At 42.8% G+C, this 23,698-nt stretch overlaps 1 protein-coding gene across 7 annotated transcripts in view; it reads left to right on the forward strand.

The window, feature by feature from the left end:
* The first annotated feature begins 206 nt into the window (after positions 1 to 206).
* Veph1 (ventricular zone expressed PH domain containing 1) overlaps positions 207 to 23,698 on the forward strand; it is a 192,238-nt gene continuing 168,746 nt past the window's right edge. For 3 of the 7 annotated variants that reach the window (XM_038347917.1, XM_038347920.1, XM_038347921.1), the window contains exons 1-3: positions 210 to 529; positions 11,956 to 12,238; positions 22,650 to 22,865. In XM_038347917.1, the coding sequence (XP_038203845.1) occupies positions 12,086 to 12,238; positions 22,650 to 22,865 (369 nt within the window). In that variant the 5' untranslated portion in view covers positions 210 to 529; positions 11,956 to 12,085. Of the gene's footprint in view, positions 530 to 11,955; positions 12,239 to 22,649; positions 22,866 to 23,698 lie in introns of all 7 variants that reach the window. The other 4 variants (XM_038347916.1, XM_038347915.1, XM_038347922.1 and 1 more) reach the window with 4 other exon arrangements.

The raw sequence follows: 23,698 nt of genomic DNA on the forward strand, positions 1-23,698 counted from the left end.
CCGCTAGCTACTCCCTACATCCTTAAACTTGCTAGAGGACTGGCGAGAAGACCATTTCCCCCAGGCAGTGACTCTACCCAGACAAGGCTGGGTGTTTTGAACTCGCGTGTCTCACTGGGGAGGTGTTTTGAAACTCGTGTGTTCCGCTGGGCCGCGGCCATCCCATCACCTGCTCCAACCTGGCCTGCCTACCAGACCGGCTTCCTGCGTGGCTTCCCCACCCCCACCCAATCTCGGAAGGGAAAGTGTAGATTTCCACGAACACAGGGCGTTCTGTCTTCTCGGTCGGCCACGGCTCGCCCTTCCTGGAGCTGCCTTTGTGCTTGGAGGTAGCTCGCCCTGCGAGCCAGTCACCTGACCCGTCCCGGGAGCAGCCGGTGGCTTCCGCCACATTCCGAGAATTCCTCCTCGCCGCTCCGGAGGGTGGACAGCTGCGGGTTCTCTGAGCTGCGCTGACGCTGACCGTCCGCCTCCCGCTAGAAGCTTTCGGCCAGTGACAGCAAGTGAGCCTTGGAGGAGTAGCACGCAGGTAAACTGAGTTTGCGGGGACAGCTGCGACTCCTGAAATGGGCCGCTCCACACAGAATCATTCCTCTTTTTGTCCCGCTTGTTTTTTTTTTTTTTTTTTTTTGAAAGTTAACTTGTCAACCAACTGGTACCTCCTCAAAAACAAACAAATTTAAAACTAATGAAAGAGCGTAGGTCCCAAGATAGGTTCCCTAAGCCATCGAGGGGAGCAAATGAAGAGAAATGGAAAAAGCAGAGTTAAAAAGACGATTTATAAAACAGATCTCTTCTTGGTTTTGCGTCACCTCAGGCACGGCATTTAAAGAAATGAATGGGCGCTGCTCTCTACCCACCTGCAAGGCTAGTGGGGGTACTGAGAAGTGTCTAGCCCAGAGCTTAGCGCACAGAAGGGACTTGTGTATGCACACATATGCACACGCGTGTTTCATGCGTGCGCATATGTGCCTACGGTGCATGTACATATATGCATATATCTGCTACACAGTACTACAGTTTCTAGAAAGGTAAGTAGTACAGGTGAGGCAGATTCGACCAGGCTCAGGCCATGGGTTCAGCTTCGGTTACAAAATAAACAAGCAAGAGAAACCAGACATCTAAGCAAAACATTGACCAGAAAATAAATAAATGCTTTGCCAAATCCTAACTCAGAAAAAAAAAAAAGACAAAAAAAAAAAAACAAAACAACAAAAAACCCTTCAGTGAAGGGATGGGGAGGCAGCTCAGTCATAATTAACAAGTATGGTAATGCAACCAGAGTGGAACACTCCTTCCTTTGTGAGGGGAATGGGAAGCAGCTCCAACTATGTGTGCTGTCTGTGACTCTATGTGTGGTATCTATGACTGACTTCCAAAGGTCCTGGAAGTGCTTTGTGCCTGGAGACCTATAGATTTCTGTTCTAGCTCCGCAACTGTTCTTGGGGCATCCGAGCTCCTGCTTATCTTTATCTCTTAGCGTCAGGTTTTCATCGCATGGCTTCTCCTAATCACATGACTCAAAACTTGAGAAACACTCAGAATAACGCTCGAACACGGCAGACACCAGCTCCTGGTTCTGTAGGGAGAAAGACGGGGGTTTTATTTCTTGCCTATCGTGTCTGACACCCTTTATCAAAAGACAGGCAAAGGAGGGAGTATTAGATCACCGTTCTATGTAATACAAGAGCTTTCAAGTTGAAGACCCATAAACTCAGAGTGAACTGTTCATTTTTCAAACTTAGGCTCAGTGATGCTCATATAAAGAGCCACATGGAAGTCTGACTGGACGGAAAGGGCCTGATATAACACCAGCAGGCTGACTGGGGAAGCCCAGCAAGGGCTTTCTCTTCAGAGCTTTCTTCACTCCTCTGTGCAGCATGCCTTCTTGGTTACGGGACACAGAAAGTTTTACCATCGGGGAAGCTATGGTAGAGAATGCCAAACCTGGCGCCAACACAGAAAGGCAAGAGAAGACTGGAATGTTGTTCCTTGCCTTTGGGGTTTGCCTTGCGGAAAGGGGTTCTGGTTTCAGAGATCTACCCTAGAGAAGAGAGATTCTAGTTTCTGTGCCTTGCTTTTTCCACGGGGAGGGGGAGGAGAAAAGGAATCAAGGAGGACACAAAGTCATGGTAAAACTTTACTCCAGGCAGCTTCTAGCACCTTCATTTGGGGGTATTATTTTTTTAATCCCAATAGTCTCCTTTAACAAAGGGATCTTTTACACATCATCAACTTTGATCTTTAATATAGCCTGGTAGAATAGTCCCCTTTTTGTAGATGACACAAGGAAAAGTATGCACCTGTGGTCCTACAACAGCCTAGCCAAGAATCCCATCCTCACATAAAAAAGCATCCCTGGCTCTGAGATTAGCACATGCATGTTGAGTGAAATCTGTAAACATCTTGGTGCCCAAAATGATGCTGCTCAAATGCCATTTCCTCTACTGAGCTTTTAGTATAGTCTGCTAAAGGAGGCCTGCCTTTGACCCCCTCACTCTTTCTGGCGGAGGCTTTCTCTAGATCGTCTCCACAGAGCGGACTATTGAGGTCCATCGCCATTTTAAGGAGGAAGGGCTTCTTTCAGCTTACAGCTCCGGGAACACAGTCGAGTATGGCATCAGGAACAGGGGGCAGCAGGTCACGTGGCATGTAGAGGCAGGAAACAGGTTGCTCCGTTGTATTCAGTATGGAACCCCAGCTCAAGGAGTGGGGCCACCCAGATAGAAAATGGGTCGTCTCACCTCGGCTGATCTAGTCTGGGTAATTCCTCAAAGATGTACCCAGAGATTAGTTTCCACGGTGGGTTTCAGTCCCATCAACCTGGTAATCAGTACAAACATCATGGTGCTCAAAATGTTTTCACATGAAGGGGACTTAAGAAGAGTATATCAAGTCGGAAGCACGCCTGTGAGGCTCCAGCACAGGCATCGTGTAGAGTGTAATGGAGCTCAGGGAACCACCACCCTGGGTGCTCCTCTCCATAGGATGTACTTCTGCCCCCTTTCAGATCCCATCTCTGATGTGTCTGTGGCAGCCCAGTCTCTCTATGATGTGCAGACATTGTCTAATGTCTAGAGAAAAAAACTTATTTCTATCTATAATGGATTCAGTAAAAATGCTGTGTGTGGACCCCCAAGTGGTGGCAGTGGGAATGGAGGAAGGCAGAAGCAGCCTCCTGGGGGAGAGAAAAGGGACTGGGGCTGGAGGCTGAAGATCAGCTTGCCTTGGTGGTTGGGGGAGGGAGTGGGCGTGGCTTGTCTCTTAAAGGGACAGAGCAGACCATTACACTATCCCCGTCTATGTTTCTGGCTATTATTTTGTGGAGATTATCTCTTGATATATCTGCAACTGGAAAAAGGATATGTTAAAAGAGAACTAACCTTTTAAGATATTGCAGGTCACTCATTTTTCCAGGGGGCATACTATTTTGGGATACACTCACTCTGCCCTTCCCCTTCCCCTCAAAGTTTCTCCACCACTCCTTATAAATTCCAGAGCTCCTCTTTCTTCTGATTGTCCTGCTCCCTGGCTCTTCTGAACTCCAGGGTATCAATGAGCAAGGATGCAGGAGGGAAGATGCAGTCGTGTTTCTACTCCCTCGCTCTGCCCACACCTTCATTCCCAAATGTTAGCATTATTCTAGAGCAGTGGGTCTCCACCTTCCTAATGATGGGACCCTTTAATACTGTTCCTCATGTTGTGATGACCCCCAACCATAAAATTATTTTCATTGCTACTTCATAACCGTAATTTTGCTACTGTTATGAATCATAATATAAATACTGGTGTTTTGTGATTGTCTTAGGTGACCCCTGTGAAAGGGTCATTCATCCTCAATGGGGTCAAGACCCACAAGTTGAGAATCGCCGCTTTAGGAGAGTTGTTCCTAATAGTGGCCGTATATTTACTTGGCACCAACTCGACTTCTCTGTGTTCAATGAGTTGTGTGGGTGGTGTCTTCAGCAATGGGACCTTGCTGTCAATCTGTGGAGAGCAACCTATTACCTCAGCAACAGCCTGGGTCGTTTGGGAATTCCCATGGGACTACTTTGGCAAATATCTCGATTAGATATAACCCAACCTTGGTACTGGAAGCCTCATTTGGTGACAAGACAGTCAGGTGGGACTCTGTCTCCCTCATTATTTGGGCGATATCATTTATATAGCCTTCATATTTATACACATTTTAAAAAGTTTCTTCTATATTAGGTTGCCATACTGCCCCTCAATGCCCCTTAATTTTAACTACCTCTCACCGTATTCCTTCCCTCAATCCCCTCTCTTCTCCTTTCCCCCAATTTATCCTCCTACACAGCCCCCCATCCATCCACAATTACCTATTTTATTTCCCGTTCCTAACAAGATCTATCTGTACCCTCTAGTCCCTTCCTCTGTACCTAGCCTCTTATAGTACTATGGGTTGCAGCTTTATTATCATTGATTTAATAGCTCATATCCACATATAAGCAAATATACACTGTATTTGTCCTTCTGGTTCTGGGCTATATCACCCAGAATGAACTTTTCTAGTTCCATCCATTTGCCATTAAAATTTCACAATATCACTTTTAAATGGTATTTTTAAATACTCCATTGTGTAAATGTCCATTTTCTTTACCCATTCTTCTGTTGAGGGATACTTAGGTTGTTTCCAGTTTCTGGCTACTGTGAATAGAGCAACGATGAACATAGCTGAGTAAGTGACTTTGTTGTAGGATGAATCCTTTGGGCATATGCCCAAAAGTGGTATAGCTGGATCTTCACATAGATCAATCCCCATCTTCCTGGGGAACCAACACACTAATTTCCATAGTAGCTGTATAAGTTAGCATGCCCACCAGCAATGGACGAGTGTTCCCCTTACTCCATATTCTCCCCTGCATGGGCTGTCACTTGTGTTCTGACAGGCGTTAGATGAAATCTCAAAGAACTTTTGATGCGCATTTCCCTGGTAGCTAAGGATGTTGAAATTGATTTAAGTGTTTCTCAGCCATTTGAGCTTCCTCTATTGAGAATTTTCTCTTTGGATCCGTACCCCATTTTTAACTGGATTATTTGTTTCTTGTTATCTAGTTTCTTAATTTCTTTATATATTTTGAATATTAACTCTCTGTCTTAGGGTTTCTATTGCTGTGAAGAGACATCACGACCATGACAACTCTTTTAAGGAAATCATTGAATTGAGGTGGTGACTTACAGCCTCAGAGGTCCAGGCCATTATCATCATGATGGGGAGCATGGTGCCATGCAGGCGGACATGGTACTGTCTACACCTTGCTGGCAACAGAAAGTGGTCTGTCTCACTGGGAGTAGCTTGAGTACAGGAGACCTCAAAGCCCACTCCTATAGTGACACACTTCCTTTCACAAAACCACGCTTACTCCAACAAAGCCCATCCTCTAAAGTGTCCCTCCCTTTGGGTGCCATTTTCTTTCAAACCACCACACCCTCTATCGTGTGTGCAGTTGTTTGAAACAAAGCAAAATAACAGCAAAACCTGTTTCTATTTTATAGGAGGCTGCTGCTTTGTCCAGCTGATGGTGTTCTTTCGCATGAAGAAGTTTCATGAGGTCCCATTTATTAACTGTTGATATCAGTGCCTGAACTAATGGGGTTCTGTTCAGAAAATATTCTCCTTTGCCAATGAGTTCAAGGCTATGCCCCACTTTCTTTTCCACCGGGTTCTGTGTGTTTTGTTTTACAATATTAAGGTCTTTCATCCATTTGGAGTTGAGTTTCTGCGCAGGGTGAAAAGTATGGTTGTATTTGGATTCTTCTACACGCAGCCATCCGGTTTGACCAGCACCATTTTGTTGAAGACGCTGTCTTTTTTCCAGTGTTCATTTCTGAGTTCTTTATCAAAGATTAGGTGTTTATAGGTTCGGAATTGTGTCTGGGTATTCAATTCTATTTTGTTGATCAATATGTCAATTTTATGCCCATACCATGCTGTTTTCATTATTATAGCTTCGTAGCACAGCTTAAAATTGGGAATGGTGATGTCTTTAGCAGTTCTTTTATTATTCAGGATTGTTTCAGCTATTCTGGGTTTTCTTTTCATTTTTTTTTCTTTGTTGCTGTTGTTTTTGTTTTATCTTCTTTTTGTTTGTATGTTGTATGTGTGTTTCCATACAAAGCTGAAAATACAAAGCTGAAATAGTGGAGAATTGTGTTGGGACTTTGATGAGGATTTCATTAAATGTAGATTGCCTTTGGTAGGATGGCCATTTTTGCTAAGTTAATCCTACTGATCCATGAGCCTGGGAGATCGTTCCATCTTCTGATATCTTCTTTAATTGCTTTCTTCAAAGACTTGAAGTTTTTATATAAGTCTCACTTTCTTGGTATTACCCCAAAACTGTATTATTTGAGGCCATTGTGAAAGATGTTTTCTTTATTTCTTTCTCAGTCCATTTGTCATTTGTATATAGAAGGGTTACTGATTTTTATGAGTTAATTTTATATTCAGTTACTGTACTAAAGTGTTTGTCAACTATAGGAGTTCTCTGGTGGAATTTTTAGGGTTATTTATGCATACTATCATATCATCCACAAATAAAGATACTTTGATGTCTTCCTTTCCAGTTGGTAGCCCCTTGATCTCCTTCAGTTGACTTATTGCTCTAGCTAAGACTTCAAGTACTATATTAAATAGTTATGGAGTATACAAACATGTCTGTTCCTGATTTTAGTGGAATTGCTTTTTCTCTCCATTTAAATTGATGCTAGCTATGAGCTTGCTGTAAACTGTCTTATTATGCTGAGGCATATCCTTTGCATCCCTAATCTCCTCCAGACTTCTCCCTTAAAGAGGGATTGAAAATTTTTGTTAAAAGCCTTTTCTGCTTCTATTGAGATGATCATATGCTTTTGGCCTTTCGGTTTTTTATATATGGTGGAATACCTTGATAAATTTTCATATATTGAATCATTCCTGCATATCTTGATTGAAACCTATTTGATCATGGTGGATGGTCTTTTTGATGTGTTCTTTTATTAGGTTTGCAAGTACTTTATTGAATATTTTTGCATCTGTGTTCATAAAGGAAATAGGTCTATACCTCTTTTTTGTTGGGTCTTTATGTGGTTTGGATATCAGGGTAACTGTGATCTCATAAAAATGAATTAGGAAATGTTTATTCTGAGTTTTTGTGGAATAAATTGAAAAATATTGGCATTTACTCATCTTTGAAACCTTGGTAGATTTCTGCATGAAAACCATCTGGCTCTGGGCATTTTTGTTTTATTTTTGTTGGGAGACTTTGAATGATTGCTTTTATTTCACTCGGGGTTATAGATCTGTTTAAATTGCTTATCTAATCTTGATTTCACTTTGGTGAGAGAGATGCATTGAAAAAGATATCCTGCCGGGCGGTGGTGGCGCACGCCTTTAATCCCAGCACTCGGGAGGCAGAGGCAGGCGGATCTCTGTGAGTTCGAGGCCAGCCTGGTCTACAAGAGCTAGTTCCAGGACAGGCTCTAAAAAAGCTGCAGAGAAACCCTGTCTCGAAAAACCAAAAAAAGAAAAAAAAAAGAAAAAAAAAGATATCCTTTAGATCTTCCAATTTGATAGATTATAGATTTTTTTTTTAAAGCAAGTACTTATGATTCTCTGGATTTCCACAGTGTCTGTTGTTGTGCCTCCCCTTTCATTTCTGGTTTTGTTAATTTGTATATTCTCGCTCTGCCTTTTAGTTAGGGCTTGTCAATTTTACTGATTTTTCTCAAGAATCAACTCTTCATTTCATTGATTCTTTGTATTGGTTTTTTGTTGTTGTTCACCTAGAAGTCTGATTATTTATTACCATCTACTCCTCTTGGATGTGATTTTGTTGCTGTTGTTCTGGAGCTTTTAGATATGTAGTTAAGTTGCTATAAATCTCTCCAGTTGTTTTACGTAGGCACTTACTGCTGTGACCTTGCCTTTTAAGTTTGGGTATGATGTGTACTCATTTCTATTCCATTCTACAGAGTCTTTGATTTCTGTCTTGACCATGTTTTATTCAGTAGAAAGTTGTTCCGTTTCATGATTTTGTAAGCTTTCTGCTGTTGATCTCCAGTTTTAGCACTTGGTGGTCTGATAGGATGCAGGGAGTTATTCCAATTTTCTTGTATCTGTTGAGACTTGGTTTGTGTCTGAGTGTATTGTCAGTTTTGGAGGCAGTTCCATTATGTGTTGAGAAGAAGGTCTATTCTTTTGTGTTTGGGTGAAATGTTCTGTAAATGACTATTAGGTCCATTTGTTTATAACATCAGTTAGCTCCAGCATTTTTCTGTTTAGTTTTAGTCTGGATGACCTGTCTATTGGCAAGACTGAGGTACTGAAGTCTCCCACTATCAATGTGTGAGGGTAAATATGTCATTTAAGCTGTATGAGTATTTCTTTTAAAACCTTGGGTGCCCTTGTGTTTGGAGCATAGATGTTTACATTAGTCAAGGTTATGAGAGAGAGGAGGGGGGATTTGTTAGAATGACTTACACTCTGTGGTCCAGCTAATACAAAAATGGCTACCTATTGACAGAAGGTCGAAGAATCCAGTAACTATTCAGTCCACTAAGATGGCTGTCTTCAAGCTGGTCTTCAGTATATGCTTGAATCCTGGAAAGTAGGATATAATGCCAGTGACAGATGGATTTGCTAGTGAGAGCATGAGCAAGCAGGATAAGAGCTAGGTTTGCTTCTTCCAAGGGTCTATATAGGCTTCCAGCAGAAGGTATAGCCCAGATTAGAGGTGGGTCTTCCCACCTCAAAATATCTGAATTAAAGATACAGCTTCCCACCTCAAAGATCCAGATTAGAAGTGGATCTTCCAACTTCAAATGACTTAGTTATGCAAAAATCCCTCACATGTGTGTGCAGTCATTTGGGGGGTTTCAGCTAATTATAAATTTATTCAAGTTAACAATAAAACTAGTCATCTCAGTGTTACTTGGTCTTTTCCTCTTGATATTACTAATATTCTTTTTTCCTCTGTATGTTTAATGTTTGGAATATCTTTCCCGGTCCAGCCTATTTGGTTTTCTGTAAGCTTCTTGTACCTTGATAGGCCTTTCCTTCTTTAAGTTAGGGAAATTTTTTTTCTATGCTTTTGTTGAAAATATTTTCTCTGCCTTTGACCTGTGTTTCTTCTCCTTCCTTTATTTCTATTGTTCTTAGAGTTGGTGTTTTCATAGTGTCACAGATTTCCTGGATGTTTTATGTCACAGTTCTTTGACCAGAGCATCCATTTCTCCCATTGTATCTTCAGTGCCTGAAATTCCCTCTTCCATCTCTCATAGTCTGTTGGTGAAGCTTGCTTCTTTGTTTTCCATACAAGTTCCTAAACTTTTCATTTCTAGATTTCTCTCAGTTTGGGTTTTCTTTATTGATCTCTTCCCACTTTCAGGTCTTGAACGGTTTCATTCATTTCCTTTCAACTGTTGTTTGTGTTTTTATAGACTTCTCTGGGGAATTTATTCATTTCCTTTTTAAAATATCATATTCATAAAGCCTGTCTTAAGATATTTCTTGTGTGCTTCAGCTATGTCAGATTCTTCAGGGCCTGCTCTGGCAGGATTGCTGGATTCTAGTGAAGACATGTTGTCCTAACTGTTATTGATTGTGCCAGACACTGGAGTCTGGGCATCGGGGGTAGGGAAGATTGTAATTCTAGGTGCTGATATCTGGTCTTGGTTTTGTAGGTGGGACATTTTGTTCCTTGGTTTCTATTGCCCTCTCTGGTCCTTAGGAGAGTGTAGTGGCTGTATGTTGCCTGGCAGAAAATTCTTCTGGGGTCCTCATAGGTGTGGTTACTGGGGGTTCAAGGTAAAATATCTTTCTGGGTGTTGGGAACTGACATTTCAGAATGGGGATAGGTTGGGGTGGGCTGAGGGTGTTCACAGGAGCGAAGAAAGCAGGATACTCCAGCAGGACCTGTTTAGTTAGTCCCCTGGGAACGGGGTCAGAGAGTGAGGAGAGGCCAGAACAGAAGGTCTTCTGTAGAGCTGGGGGTGCTGGGGGTAAGGCTGAGGAATTGGGCTTGGAGAAATGGAAGGAGAGATGAAGATTTTCAGTTAGCCTACCTGCTCACCTCATCCGAGTATCCTGTGGGTTCTCAGGAGTGCCTGCTGGAGTAGGGGCTGGGACAAAGCAAATAGTTTAGAGAGGGAGGTGGAGAGAAGAATAATTATAGGATCTACACAGGAGAGGAGGGAAGAGGGGAAGGGACGCTACAGCAGTGTTCTGTGGCAGGGCTGGGGATGAGGCTGGGGCACTGGGGTTGAAGGAACAGGAGAAGTGATGATCTACAGTTAGCCTACCTGCTTCCCTGAAGCAGTTGGGGAGGGGTGGGGGGTTTAGGAGGGAAACATCTGTGTAGTCCATTGCAGATGAAGGCTCTTAGAAGTGGGGCTTGGTGCTTATCAGGTGGTCTGCTGTAGTGCTCAAGATGAGACTGGGGGATTGGATTTGGAGGAACTGATGGAGAGGTGGGGATCTGGTGTGTTAGTCTACCCGTTTCCCTGGCCAGAGGGAAAGCTGGAAGATAGTATAAAAAATTGTACATCAACAGAGTTATAATGCCATTGAAATTAAAAATGGCCCGTGAATAACTGAAATACCGCATATAGATTGACCTGAACATCCTGTGAACGGTTCGGCTTGTGTCTAGATGCCACAGTAAACAGAGAGTAAGGCTCTTGAACTTAAAGGCTGCATACAGCATAGAGAAGTGTTCCCATAACAGTAGTTCCCAGGGGAGATCTGAGAGTATCCCAGGGACCATTGGGTCCTCTTTCTTCTCCCTCTCATTCCAGGGAACTCATTTGCACTGGAATAATGGCCAGAATCACCCACTGCTCTTGTTAAGTCACTATGGGCTCTTATTCTCTGAGAAAGTGACTGCATTTATAAATTGCTGGCATGCATGAAGGGGTTGCACTTCACTGCAGATGGTGGTGAAAATCCGCTCATCCCAAAACAGGAGATTCGCCCCATAGCGGCTCCTAAGGGACTTTGGGGAAGTCATCAAACACCCCTGGCCTCCAAAGGACAGCTAAAGTATCTGGTAATGCAAACACTCTGTAATTTCATTAGCTTCAGAAGGGAACTGAAGAGAATAACCAGGTACCCAACTTGTCCCCTTGCTCTATTCTCTGTGAACTGTTACGTGGTGGAGAAGTGACACGAAACTATATTAATCCAGCTGAGTAACAGAGGGAAGCTACCTGATCCCAAAGACCTTCCTGTTTAGCCTGCGCTGCAGTGCTATCGTGTTCAATGTCAGCACTCAAGTTCAACTTCAGTAGAAACCTTCCTGACCCACATACCGAGGCCAAGCCCTTTATCTCATTGCTATTTGGCTGGAGAGCGCACAGGCTTGAAGTGGGGAGATAACTTTGTAGACGGAAGCAAGGGGGGATTTCTGTTGCCACATAGCTGGCTCATGCAGCCAAGAGAGAGAACTCATTTCTGTGTCAGGTTCTGGAGGAAGGGGCACCAGGCATGGGTTCTGAAAGGTGTTTCCTATGCTGTCCTCCATTGCGCTTGATTCCCGTGGGCTCTGCTTGCCGAGAATCTAGCCAGCTCTAGACTCGTTCCCTGCTCTTTCACTTCTTTCCCTCCCTCGTGGAGCAAAGCGGGGTGGGGGTGTAGGAAAGGCACACCAGGGGAATGTGTGTGAGTCTTGTGTTGCTCTTTCAAAGCTTCCAATTAAAGTCTGCAGAAACCTGATACTTTCTGAAAGAAAGATTTTTCTGAGATAAAAAGAAAAATAAAGAAAGAGCTCCTTCAAATACCACCGAACAAGAGCTAATTACTCTATGAACGTGTTTCCAATTCTCCTCCCCCCCATTTCCCTCTCCCTCTGCTTTTCCCTCCCCTCCCTGCCCCCCCCCCCACCAAGGTCACACTCTGAGCTCACACCCTCTGCCACTCTGGCACTGTCTACACCCTGTCACTTGTTCCCCTTACAGAGACTGCCAAGGGAGACCCCAAAGTCTGAAGAACAAAGGCCCTTCCTGGGATATGAAGTGTACCTACTGCAACATGGTTGTCTCTCTCTAGCCCTGAGCTGAACATGGCCCTGGGTCCACAGAAAGCCAAATGATCCAACCCACAATGCATCAGCTTTTCAGACTGGTTTTGGGACAAAAGGATCTCTCCAGAGCTGGGGACCTCTTCTCTTTAGATGATGCTGAGATTGAAGACAGCCTGACGGAAGCTTTGGAGCAGATTAAAGTCATTAGCTCATCTTTGGTGAGTAAATTGCTCGGTAGAACAGACCTCTCGGGTGGCCCGTCTCAGAGCCAAAGACTATATGCCTCCCAGCAAAGGGAAGGGGAAAGGCCAGTGGTTTGTGGAATGTGAGGTTTAATTGGTATCTTAGAAAAATAAAACCGAACAAGCCATTATCTTAGGCCAGCTTTCGCCCACTCACAGAGACCCGAATGCTGGAAATGGAAACGAGAGTGGAAGTCTCACAAATGGATTCTTTGGGGGCTATTTTTACATCCTTGAAATGTCACGGAGAAGAGGGGTGGCAACAAATTTAAGGAAAGCAGACCTGCCAAGCTGCACAACTACATCAGCAAACAAAGCAGGGTGGCGGCGGCTGAATAATGAAGGAAGGCAGGTGACACCTCTGGCACACTGGTAATCCGAGACACGGACTGCCGGGGCGCTGCTGCCAGAAATGACAGTCGCCCAGGGCCTGATGATGCTGGTTCTGTTTACTTATGCATCGCCTCGCTCTCTGTAAAAAAAAAAAAAAAAAAAAAAAAAAAAAAAAAAAAAAAAAAAAATCTTTTCTTTGCTTCATTTTCTACCCTCCAGTCTCCATTTAATTCAACTCTGCGATTAGTCCCAAATATGGGCACATACCTTTAAGATCCCAATCGAGCCCTCCCCCCTCCTTTGTTTTGCCTCCGTGTCAAAATCATACATTCTGAAAATGCGTCCAAAAGTAGAGATGTGTGCAATACCTGGTGTGGCTTGGTATTGACCTTCTTGGTTGGGCTCGGACCTTCCTTGAGATTAGTCCTACTTCAAAGACCTCGGACTAAATGCCTGTCATGCCCACATGCTCACAACTCAATAATGTTTGCCCACGCTTAAGCACTGACACCCCTTGGGAGGGAGACGGTGTGGGGTTCGCGACATTGACATGTAGCAGACTCTTCCGTGAGGCTTTTGAAAGGAGCACCGACAAGCCTCAAGGCTTGCTCCACACGCCTGTCATCATATTCATTTGCCCTTCACTCTTTTTTTAAGATATATTTATTCATGTATTTTGTGTGTATGAGTGCTCTATCTTCACACACACTCAAAGAAGGAATCTGATCCCGTTACAGATGGTTGTGAGCCATCATGTGGTTGCTGGGAATTGAACTAGGGTCCTCTGGGAGAGCAGTCAAATGCTTAACCACTGAGCCATCTCTCCAGCCCCTGCTCTTTACTCTTTTAATGTACTAATCCCCCCACTAGCCAATGGGTCATTTCCCTAACATTCTTCTTTGACAGCAATCACTTGTTCATACTTTTCCCAGACCATTAATCAACTTCATCTGACTCAAAACATAGAGTATTGCAAGCACATTTTCACTCTCTGGGTAGTGTTTCTGTGCTGTTTTTGTCCAGTCCTCGTTCACTCTTCTAGAAATAAACTGGCTGAATATGTCATTGCTTTTTGCCTTCCTTGGAAAAACAAACCTACTCAGACTAAGGTCCCGAAAGCCTGTGCTGTTTCCAGCAGAGGTCACTAGTAGCCTATGCTTTCCTTGATTTCCTTCAACCCGCCCTACACATAGATGTCAGATGAAGGACTTTAGGACCGGGCCTGTTATATGTCTCCACTGGTTCAGTGAGGGTGTGACTTGAGTCTAGCAGCACTCTAGTGAACATCCCACCGAGCTGACAGTTCCCAGCTCTTCTTTGTTAACTTCTGTCTCATTGACTCCCTCTACCCATCTCCAAGGAGCAGAAGTAACATGGCGACTTACTGTTTACATGTGTCAAGCTTAGGGGAACTGGTGCCAGTCACCCTTCCCTTGCCTTTCCTGTTAGTCTGCTGTGCCATCTTGGCTGACTTGCCTATTGCCTGTGTTAAATACATTCTCATGATATGGTCCAGGTCTCCCTTGCAGAACCTGGACCTGTCTTGATGACACTGGACCACAGTAATTAATTCTTATTCTCAATTCTTCAAGAATAGAACTAGAAGTTTCCTTCTGAACTGCCTTTTCCCACATCTTTCCGGCACTGATCTCTTTTTTAAGACTCTGGACAAATGGCCACTTCTGCTTGCTCAATAGTGGGGCTGGGAATGCTGTTCTTATGTTATTCTGCCCTCTTAGACTTCTCCTTGTTAACTGTTGTCTCTGTGTCACAAGGCTCTTTGATGGGGCTCTCAGCAAAGCTCCTACCATGGATTGCTCCTACTCTGCTCCCAACAGAAGGATGGGAAAGAGCAAGATCCTTCATCTAAGCTTAGCATTTGGAATTTAGTCCCCCAGTAGTTCTGAGAAAGAAATCAGCAGGGAGCGATTTATCTTGTTGTTAGCAGCCTGAACAGGTAGTACTTGGTTCTATGTTCTCTAAAGCTGTGTCTGTCATGTTCCCTCTTTCTTCTGAAGTTAGGTACTTCCCACTTTGCTTTCAATTATGTGCACCACCACCAATACCAACACCACCACCACCACCATCATCATCCTTTTATGATTATCCAGACTTACACTGCTGCTTAAGACTCAAGAATCTTGACAAAGACCCAGCTCTTCCAACAACTGTTGGAAGATCTGTAATCTTCCGACCTCCAAGCACGCGTGTGAGCTATTTAGATTAGGTTCATTGAGCATGTCTGTGAGGAACTGGCTTGATCAGATGGATTGATGTGGGACAGACCCACCCTAATAATGCTTGTCACCGTTCCCTGGGCTTGGGTTCCCAACTACAAAAAAAAGAAGAAAGCTAGCAGAGCTCACATGTTCATTGTTTTCTCCTTCCCAACTTTGGATACAGCTGGATGACGCTGCTTCAAGTTCCTCCCACCAGAACCCCTCAGCCATGACAAACAGTGCCCTGGAACTGTAAATCAAATTAAACCCTTCTCCCTTAAGTTGCTTTTGCCAGAGGTTTAATCACAGTTACAGGAAAAGGCCCTAAGACATAGCCCTAAGACATACCTCCTTTTACCCAGAAGAAATCCTACTATTCAAATATTTTACTCATTCTTTGTTCTAGTCTCTGTTCTCAGCCATTGAGATCCGGCCTCAGTTCCTATGAGAAAAACCTTCAAACATCTGAAAAACAATTGTCAGGTCTCACCTATGGCTTCTCTTTCCAGCTAAGTATTTTTAGTATCTGTGGGTTTTTCCTATGATAAGGAAGGTGTCTATGTCAGGGAATGGTTCTACCCCTTCACATCCTGCTTAAAACCCGTAACTCTATGGTCAGCAAAACACATTTTTGTATGTATTATGTAGGGAGAGCTATACAAATTGTGCTATCTAAATACAACTTTGATATAAATTACAATAATCATTTATCTATTTATAATAAAATGATAAGTCATACGTCATCATTTGGGGTTGTTCTGCCCAAGTTTCTGCTCTGGCTTTTAGAGAAGGGATATTATTATTATTGGTTATATTCCACCCTCCCCTATTGCTGCCATATCCTAACCTCACTTCCGGGGGCGGGGGGGGGGGGACATCCAGCTCACCTTCACAGTCTCTTCCTGACTGTGTCGCCAAGAGGCCCCTCCTGAGCTCGCTAATCCCATCCATACAAATAGACCTCATTGATTTCATTCTCTGTAGTAGTTATTGTTGTTGTTTGCTTTGTGGCCCACCACCCAGCTTCCAAATAAACACATGAGAAGACTGATTCTTACTTATAAATGCCCAGCCTTAGCCTGGCCTGTTTCTAGCCAGCTTTTCTAACTAAAATTATCCCATTTCTCTTTAACTGCATTTTGCTTCTGGACTTTTTATCCTTCTTTATCTTTTATATCTTTCTTTCCTTCTGATGCTATGGCTGGCTCTGTGCCTAGGTGGCTGGCCCCTGGCATCCTCCTTTGCATCTCCTTTTCTTCCTTCTCTTGTTCTTCTTCCTAGATTTCTCCTCCTATTTATTTTCTTTGCCTGGCAGCCCCACCTATGCCTCTCATGCCTAGATGTTGGCTATTCATCTCTTTATTAGACCAATCAGGTGTTTCAGACAGGCACAGCTTCACAGAGTTAAACAAATGCAACATAAAAGAATGTAACACATCTTTGCATCATTAAACAAATATTCCAGAGCATAAATGAATGTAACACATCTTAAACTAAGAATTCACAACAATTCTCAAAGAGAAATCTTGTGTCCAAGTTCTTGGAGAATACCTCATTGTAGCTCCAAGCACTACCTACGTTCTCAACTGGAATTTCTAGATCCCTGCTTGGGATCATCTTAATTTATTATTGTGATTTATCACGGTTTATACTTGGGCCAGTTGCTCAGAGCCATTGCAAATGCTCATCAGATAAAGTGCTCTGCTCCTAAAATACCATTTTAATAGCAATAGCACACGTTTTCCCATTTATCCTGGGACATTCTAAGACTTTCGGGGTGGTTCAAATCTTATAGCCAGGTCATTTCTTAAGTGGCTTCCATTACATTTAAACCATTGCAAGCACTGTCTTGTGTTCAGACCCTTGTGCTACGAAAACCTGCCTCTTAGACATCATGATTCTGTCAAATATACCTAGCTATCACTCCAAGCATTGTCAGATCAGAGCATCTGCCAGGCAGCCTCAGTTTCTTCCCCTAGAGTTATCAGTCCTTACTGGATTCCAGTCCCCAGTTGGTGGCTAACCAGCCCTAAGTAGATTCCAATCCCCAGTTGGTGGCTAAGCAACCCTTACTGGATTCCAGTCCCCAGTTGGTGGCCGCTTTCCCTACCAATTAGCATATTGCTGTCAACCACTTTGCTTCCTGTTTCTCTTTGAACTCCCCATTGGAATTTCCCACTAAGTTCCCAAACATGCCTTTAATTTTGTCTTTTTATTCCAAATCCTTTCCAGACTACCTTTATAATTAGCTTTCTTTCTTATTAACTTAGCTTTCTTTTCAGATAACTTAAAGTGAGATCATCTCTTTATCCAGTCATCTACTTTTCAGTACCTTCTTGCTCCATGCCCAACGCACCTTCCAGCTCTCTTGAATATTTTAAAACAAAATATTGGGCACACAATATCACCTCATCTAAAATCTTAGACACCTACAAAAATGGTGCGTCTGTATCACCCCACCCCAGACCCCACAGGGCTCAGGAAGAGAGGGGGAAAGATTGTAAGAACCAGGGGTCAGGAAGAATGAGAGCAAAACATCGTCTTGTGGACGTGACCAATCCCTGGGCTCATGAGTTCACAGCAGCTATGATCACCTGCACAAGACCAGTGAAAAGCAAGCCAGTCAACATGAGGAAGGGAGGGGTTCTTAAGCCCCTGACCCTAGCTGAGGAGCTATCTGCAGCTATTGGCTTCTGGGAGAGGGAGACTCAGTTTTTCTTTAAGGGTGCGGTCCCCGGTAGTCCAACCATGCTCCAGTGGCTGGCCCCCACCCATGAGTATGTTGACACCACAGATTCGTCTTAATGATTTTTTAACCTTGATTCATTTTATTATTTATGGTTGTGTATGTTTTGCCTGCATGTATGTGTAACACATGCATGTCCGGTGACTTCAGAGGTAAGAAGACATTAGATGCCTGTGACTCAATTATAGAGGGTTGTAAATCACCCTATGAGTACACGGAATTGCACTTGGGTCCTCTGCAACAGAAACAAGAGGTCTTAACGCTGAGACAAATTACCAGTCCTCAATATGAAGTTATTTTTTTAAAAAAACAATTAAAAATGATAACACAAATTTGGGAGCTGGTGAAGAGGTAAGGATGAGTCTGGGAGAAGTTGGGGGAGACGGAGGAAGTGAAGTGAATATGATCCAAACACAGTGTATTCTAAACGTTGATTAAATATTATATTTAGAAAAAACATAACAATAAAACCGGGAGAGAGAGAGAGAGAGAGAGAGAGAGAGAGAGAGAGAGAGAGAGAGAGAGAGAGAGAGAGAGAGAGAGAAGGAAAGGGAAGAAGGAAGAATTTGGCACAATTGAAATGCTTGCATATATTTCTTTCTAATACAATTCCTTAGCCCCATAAGCTAACCTGTAGTTGGACTGTGGTACTCAATCATGTATTTTTAAGTTCTATATTAGAAATGCTTGACTTAAACATTATTAGTAGAAAGTTTTAAACTTTTATATAAGATTTAAAACCTAGAAAAAAAATTTAAAGTTCTTTGGTGTGTATCACAATATCTGAAATAGATAGATCTCTAAAACCTGTTGTTTCTCTTTATACTGAGAACCTTCAAAGTTTATAAAAACTAGAAAAAAATTAAACTTCATATAAATGCTTTCCTAGCTTTGATGCTGTTTTTAATTTATCCAGCTTGGCACATGCAGTCTCATTTATGTAGTGAATTTTATATGAACATACCACTATTCATTCATTCATTCTTTTGGATTGACCCTCACTACTCAAGTAGTGCTATAGTAAACATTATTGCCATTGATTATTTTGGCGAACATGCACTTCTCAGGTTTTCAGCATGAAGTAAATCAACTGGTGTTAGATTATCTTTGTACGTCCAGTATTATAATCTGCACCAAAGTGCTTTCTAATGTGCAAGGTGTATGACGGCTCCGATTGCTTTCTTCATTAGTTCCCGCATCTATCAAACGTTAAAACCTCTTTTAAATAAGTTTAATGAAGCAGTGTGCAAATGCTAGTTAAATCAGCAACTCCTCATTTGCAAGTGAGGGCAACTATTTTTCATCTGCTCATGTGCCATTCACCTCTTGGGTTTATATAAAGTACTGTTTCTAGTTATTTACTTGCTTTCTCTTTTAATGTGAGGAAGGGTACTGAGGCAGGGCCATACTTTACAGAGTAAGGCTGGCCTAGCCCGGTCTATGTAGTTCAAGTATACTTGAACTAGATTGTGATGTCACAGCCTCTCAGGTTCAAGATTGCAGGTGTGCAGCACCACACCTGCCGCCCCCACCCCCCCCAGGTATTTAATGTCCTTTTCAGTTCTTAGACTGAGTCTTTGTCATTTATCATGTTGTCCGTCTAGTAGTCCAGGAGGAAGTGGGTCCCTTACTGCATAAGCCTGGTAAGACAAGTGTACCCCAAATTGCTCTAGTTTGTTGTTATTCTCTAAGAGTTTTACGTTTAGATACTCATGTTTTGTGAATGCAGTCTGGAAATTCTTTGTATCCATAAACTAATTTGAAAAAATAAAAATAAGAGCACCACAATGGCACCACAATGGCACCACAATGTTTTCTTTTCTGAAGATACAGCCTTACCACCCACTTACTTCAGACTTCTTTAATATCTTCAAAACAAAATTGTGTGGTTTTCTTCTCCTAAGTTTCTCCTCCTGCACATATGTCTGTGCAACACTTTCATGCCTGGTGCTCATGATGGAGAGAGGGGAGCACTGCCTTCTCTGGAACGCAGGTTGTGGGCTCGCACATGCATTCTGGGTACTGAACCCGCTAGAGCCCTGCCCAATAGTATGCATCATCTTCTAAATTAAAGCGCTACATATCCTTAGCTAGGGCTAAAGATGACATTCTTTTTTTTAAAGCCTTTTCTACTTTTTTTTTCCAGGTGAATAAAGCACAATCACTTTATTTGTTATTGGGTGTGTGTGACGGACGTGGGAGGAGTGTGCATGCCGGAGCATGTGTGAAAGGCAGAGGGCAACTTTTTATAATCCGTTCTCTCCTTCCACTTTACGTGAATCCCGGGGATGAACCCAGGTCATTAGTTCATCAAGTGATTTACCGTTTAGCCATCTCTTGAGTCCCTTAATACAACTTATTTTTAGTGATTTTATATCCATCAAACTTAATCAACTATCCTATAATTCTGACAATCTATCTGTGTACATTTCATCATTTGTGAGGGGTGGAGCCAAGTTAAGAGCACTGGCTGCTTTTCCTGAAGGCCCAGGTTCAGGTCCCAGCACCCATGTGGTAGCCCACAACCATCCATGACTCCAATTCCAGAGAATGCAGTGCCTTCCTCTGGCCTCCATGAGCACCAGGCATAGAAGTGTTGCACAAACAATACATGCAGGCAAACTATTCACACACATAAAAAAATTAAAAATAAATTATGTTTAAAATGCAGTTAAAGGATTCACACACAAAGAAGGTGGATGGTTTTTGAGTTGCTGAGGATGACATTGTAAAAACACAGGCACTGGGAACATGTTTCCACTGGAGAAGGGAACTGGGGGCTGAAGGACAGGGCTAACACAGCTTAGGGGGCTCTGCTCTGCAGTGCCAACCTTGTTTTCTCCATCTCTAATATCATAGCTATGCCTTATCTTTGAAATTAATAAAAATTTTTAACTGAATGGCTCACTCATTAACAGCACTTGTTCTTCCAGAAGACTGAGGTTTAAATTCCAGCTCCCATGTGGCAGATTATAGCTATCTATAACTCCAGATTTAGGAGATCTGATACCCTCTCTGTCCTCTTCGGGCACTTGTGTGTTGCACAGATGTACATGCATGCAGAGCACCCACAAACATAAAATAGAAATAAAACTTTTTAAAGATTTAAATCCAAAAATTTAAATAATTTAAGTTTCTAATTTTAGAAGGAAAATGTTGGTGGATTTTTTTTTGTCCCTCCAGCCATCTCTCAAATCATGACACAGAGACTTACTATAAATTATGAAAGCTTGGTCAATTACTTAGCCTTGGTTCTAACTAGCTCTTATAACTTAAATTAACCCATTTTTATTAATTTATGTCTTGCCACGTGGCTTGTGGCTGTTACCTCTCCTCCTATACCTACTACTTTCTCTGCATCTGACTAGCAACCCTGTCTTCTTCCTAGCGTTCTCTCTGCCCTGAAAATCCTGCCTAGCTACTGGCCATTCATCTTTTTATTAAGCCAACCAGAGTGACACATCTTCACAGTGCACAAAAATTATTCCACAATGTTTCCTCTTTTTTTCTAAATAAAAAGGAAAGGTTTTAACTCTGACATTATAAAACTATATACAATAAGAACAACTGTCAAGCAAGAGTTACATTTACAATGTCCGACCTATTTCCATTTGCAAACTTGGAGAAAGTGCTGTATTATTTATCCTACCTTAGTCCAAAGTTTTATACTGAAACCATTTCTGTCATAACTTGTATTACCCTCCTGACTGTTCAGCTTTTTATTAAACCCACCAGAGTGACACATCTTCATAGTATACAAAAAGATTACTATACAACAGGGAAAAAATACACAACTCAAAAGCTTGATTGATTTAACTGTCTAAACTCAGCTTTGAAAAGGAACGATGAAGCATGTGCAGACTTACAGCTCCAGTGTTGCCTTAATATCCTTAGTAGGAAAAATATATTGTTCCAGAGGAGGATCAAAAAGAAAATGAAGTCAACTGAGGAAAAATAGACTTGACACTCTTTGCCCCATTCCCAATGGATGAAAAACAAATGGCCAATAAACACACGGAGATATGTATCCTTACTTTGATTCAAGAAAGTGCCTAACACCAAACAGTAATGAGATACTGTTTTCCACTGATCAAATTAGTAAAAATTAAAAATACTTTGTTCCTGCAAAAGCGCAATGAAGATATTAAATTTCCACCCAGACAACTGGAGTTTAAATTAGTGAGGTCTTTCTGGAAGGTCATTTAGTAGTTTGTAGTGGGAGCCTCAAAATTATTTCTGTCCTTTGCTCCAGAAAATTGCTCTTTCTGGAGGAAAAAAAAATCTGGGTTACAGGTGATTACAGTGTAGATATAGGTCTGAGATGTTTATTGACCTCATTATAACAGTAAAAACTGTGTTAGGAGGGAGAATTCCCACTCGACCAACGGAGCGGGGTGGTGCGGGCCTCTGGATGCTCACCTACTTCTGGTTGCCTGCCCTGTGAGACTCCCATGGTGGTGTTTAGTCAGACCCGGTTTCCAAGCAAACCAATAAAGCATTTTCGCTGTGCACATTTGTGGGGTTTTTTTTCACATTTAAAAATTTTCAGGGATCCTATTCTTCCTTGGTAAAGATGAGGACGTGCCTGTGCCTGGGAGGTAATTAAGACAGGAAGATGGAAGGAAATTTGAGTGGGGAAAACTAGCCCGGGTTTTGTTACTTCTTTGATTTGAAGAGGAAGAAATGAAACACTGTGTTCTACTGGAGTCTGGGAAAGAGCTAATAAGGGAACATTACAAAGTAAAGTGGATTTTTTTCTCATACACTTGACTAAAAAACCATCACTGAAAAAAGTAACTTCTGTCTTGGAGGGACTTGAAACTGAAATGGCCTGAAGAGTCACCTGCTGGCACATTAATGATCCAGCTCCTCTGGCCAGCTGTCACCCTCCATTTTATTACTGACAGCAGGGGCTTGGATGTAGGTTCTGCCTCTTCCACAAGAGGAAGGCCCACCGCAAAAGGCTTTGCAGCCTCACTCCTTAGCACACAGCAACACACAGCATTTCAAAACAACTCCCTACGTAGCTTCCTTTTCAAGGACAACTTTCTCTAGTGCTTGTTAACTTGAAGGTTTTCTTTCTGAATAGGATTACCAAACTAACAATAATGACCAGGCAGTGGTTGAAATCTGTATCACAAGGATCACGACGGCCATCAGAGAGACGGAATCCATTGAAAAGCATGCCAGGGCCCTGGTGGGGCTGTGGGATTCCTGCTTGGAGCACAACCTGAGACCTGCAGGGAAAGACGAAGATACGCCACATGCAAAAATCGCATCTGATATCATGAGCTGCATCTTGCAGGTATGTTGCTGCGCCAGCAGCAGGCAATGTGATACGGAGTTGGCAGCTTACGGTGAACACATGATGTCTCTGAACTGAGAGGCAATTTTTGTGCCTCTTAGATACTGTAAAAAGACACCATAACCCCAGATAGAGTAAACCAGCAGGTGGCTCTCTCATAAACTGAGAAAAATACTACTGAGTTCCTGCTGTGTCCCTGTGAGCTATACTGTAAAGAATGCAAAATAATACCTCAACAAGCATGAAAGCATGCTTGGGGAGGTCAAAGGAGGATAGGGGGCGCTCTTCTCCCTCACTCTCTCGAGACAGGGTCTCTCAGTGAACCCGAAGATCAGTGTTGCAGGCACATTCAGCGATGCTCAGCTCTGTATGTGGGTGCTAGGGGTTTGAACCCAGGCCCTCACGCTTGCACAGCCAACGCTTCTGCCTGCTGAGTTGTCTCTCCAGCCTGTCTAACTCACTTGAGGTCTATTTTCCTGTGTGCTGTGAATACCCATCTGTTCTACATGTGAGAGATTGGCAGGTCCGTGTCTTCCTTTACATCTCTGCTTTGCCCCTTGTAAATTAAGAGCAACAACACCTACTGTCTGAAACTATGGGACGTGGAGGGAACGGGGCATGTGCAGCGCTTACTTTGAACAATTGCAGTTCAGTCAGCAATCAGGAAACATGGCAGTCCGTAGCTAGCAAATAAATCCACAGTCTTGTAGGCCAACAGAAACAAGGTCCCAGATAACTCCCACCAGGACACAAACACATTAAAACCTTATGCTACAGACCGGTGATGGTGGATGAACATGAAGAAGGACCTTCATTACAAAAACTCTCTAGAG

The sequence above is a fragment of the Arvicola amphibius genome, chromosome 11 (assembly GCF_903992535.2).
Source record: "Arvicola amphibius chromosome 11, mArvAmp1.2, whole genome shotgun sequence".
Lineage (NCBI taxonomy): Eukaryota > Metazoa > Chordata > Mammalia > Rodentia > Cricetidae > Arvicola > Arvicola amphibius.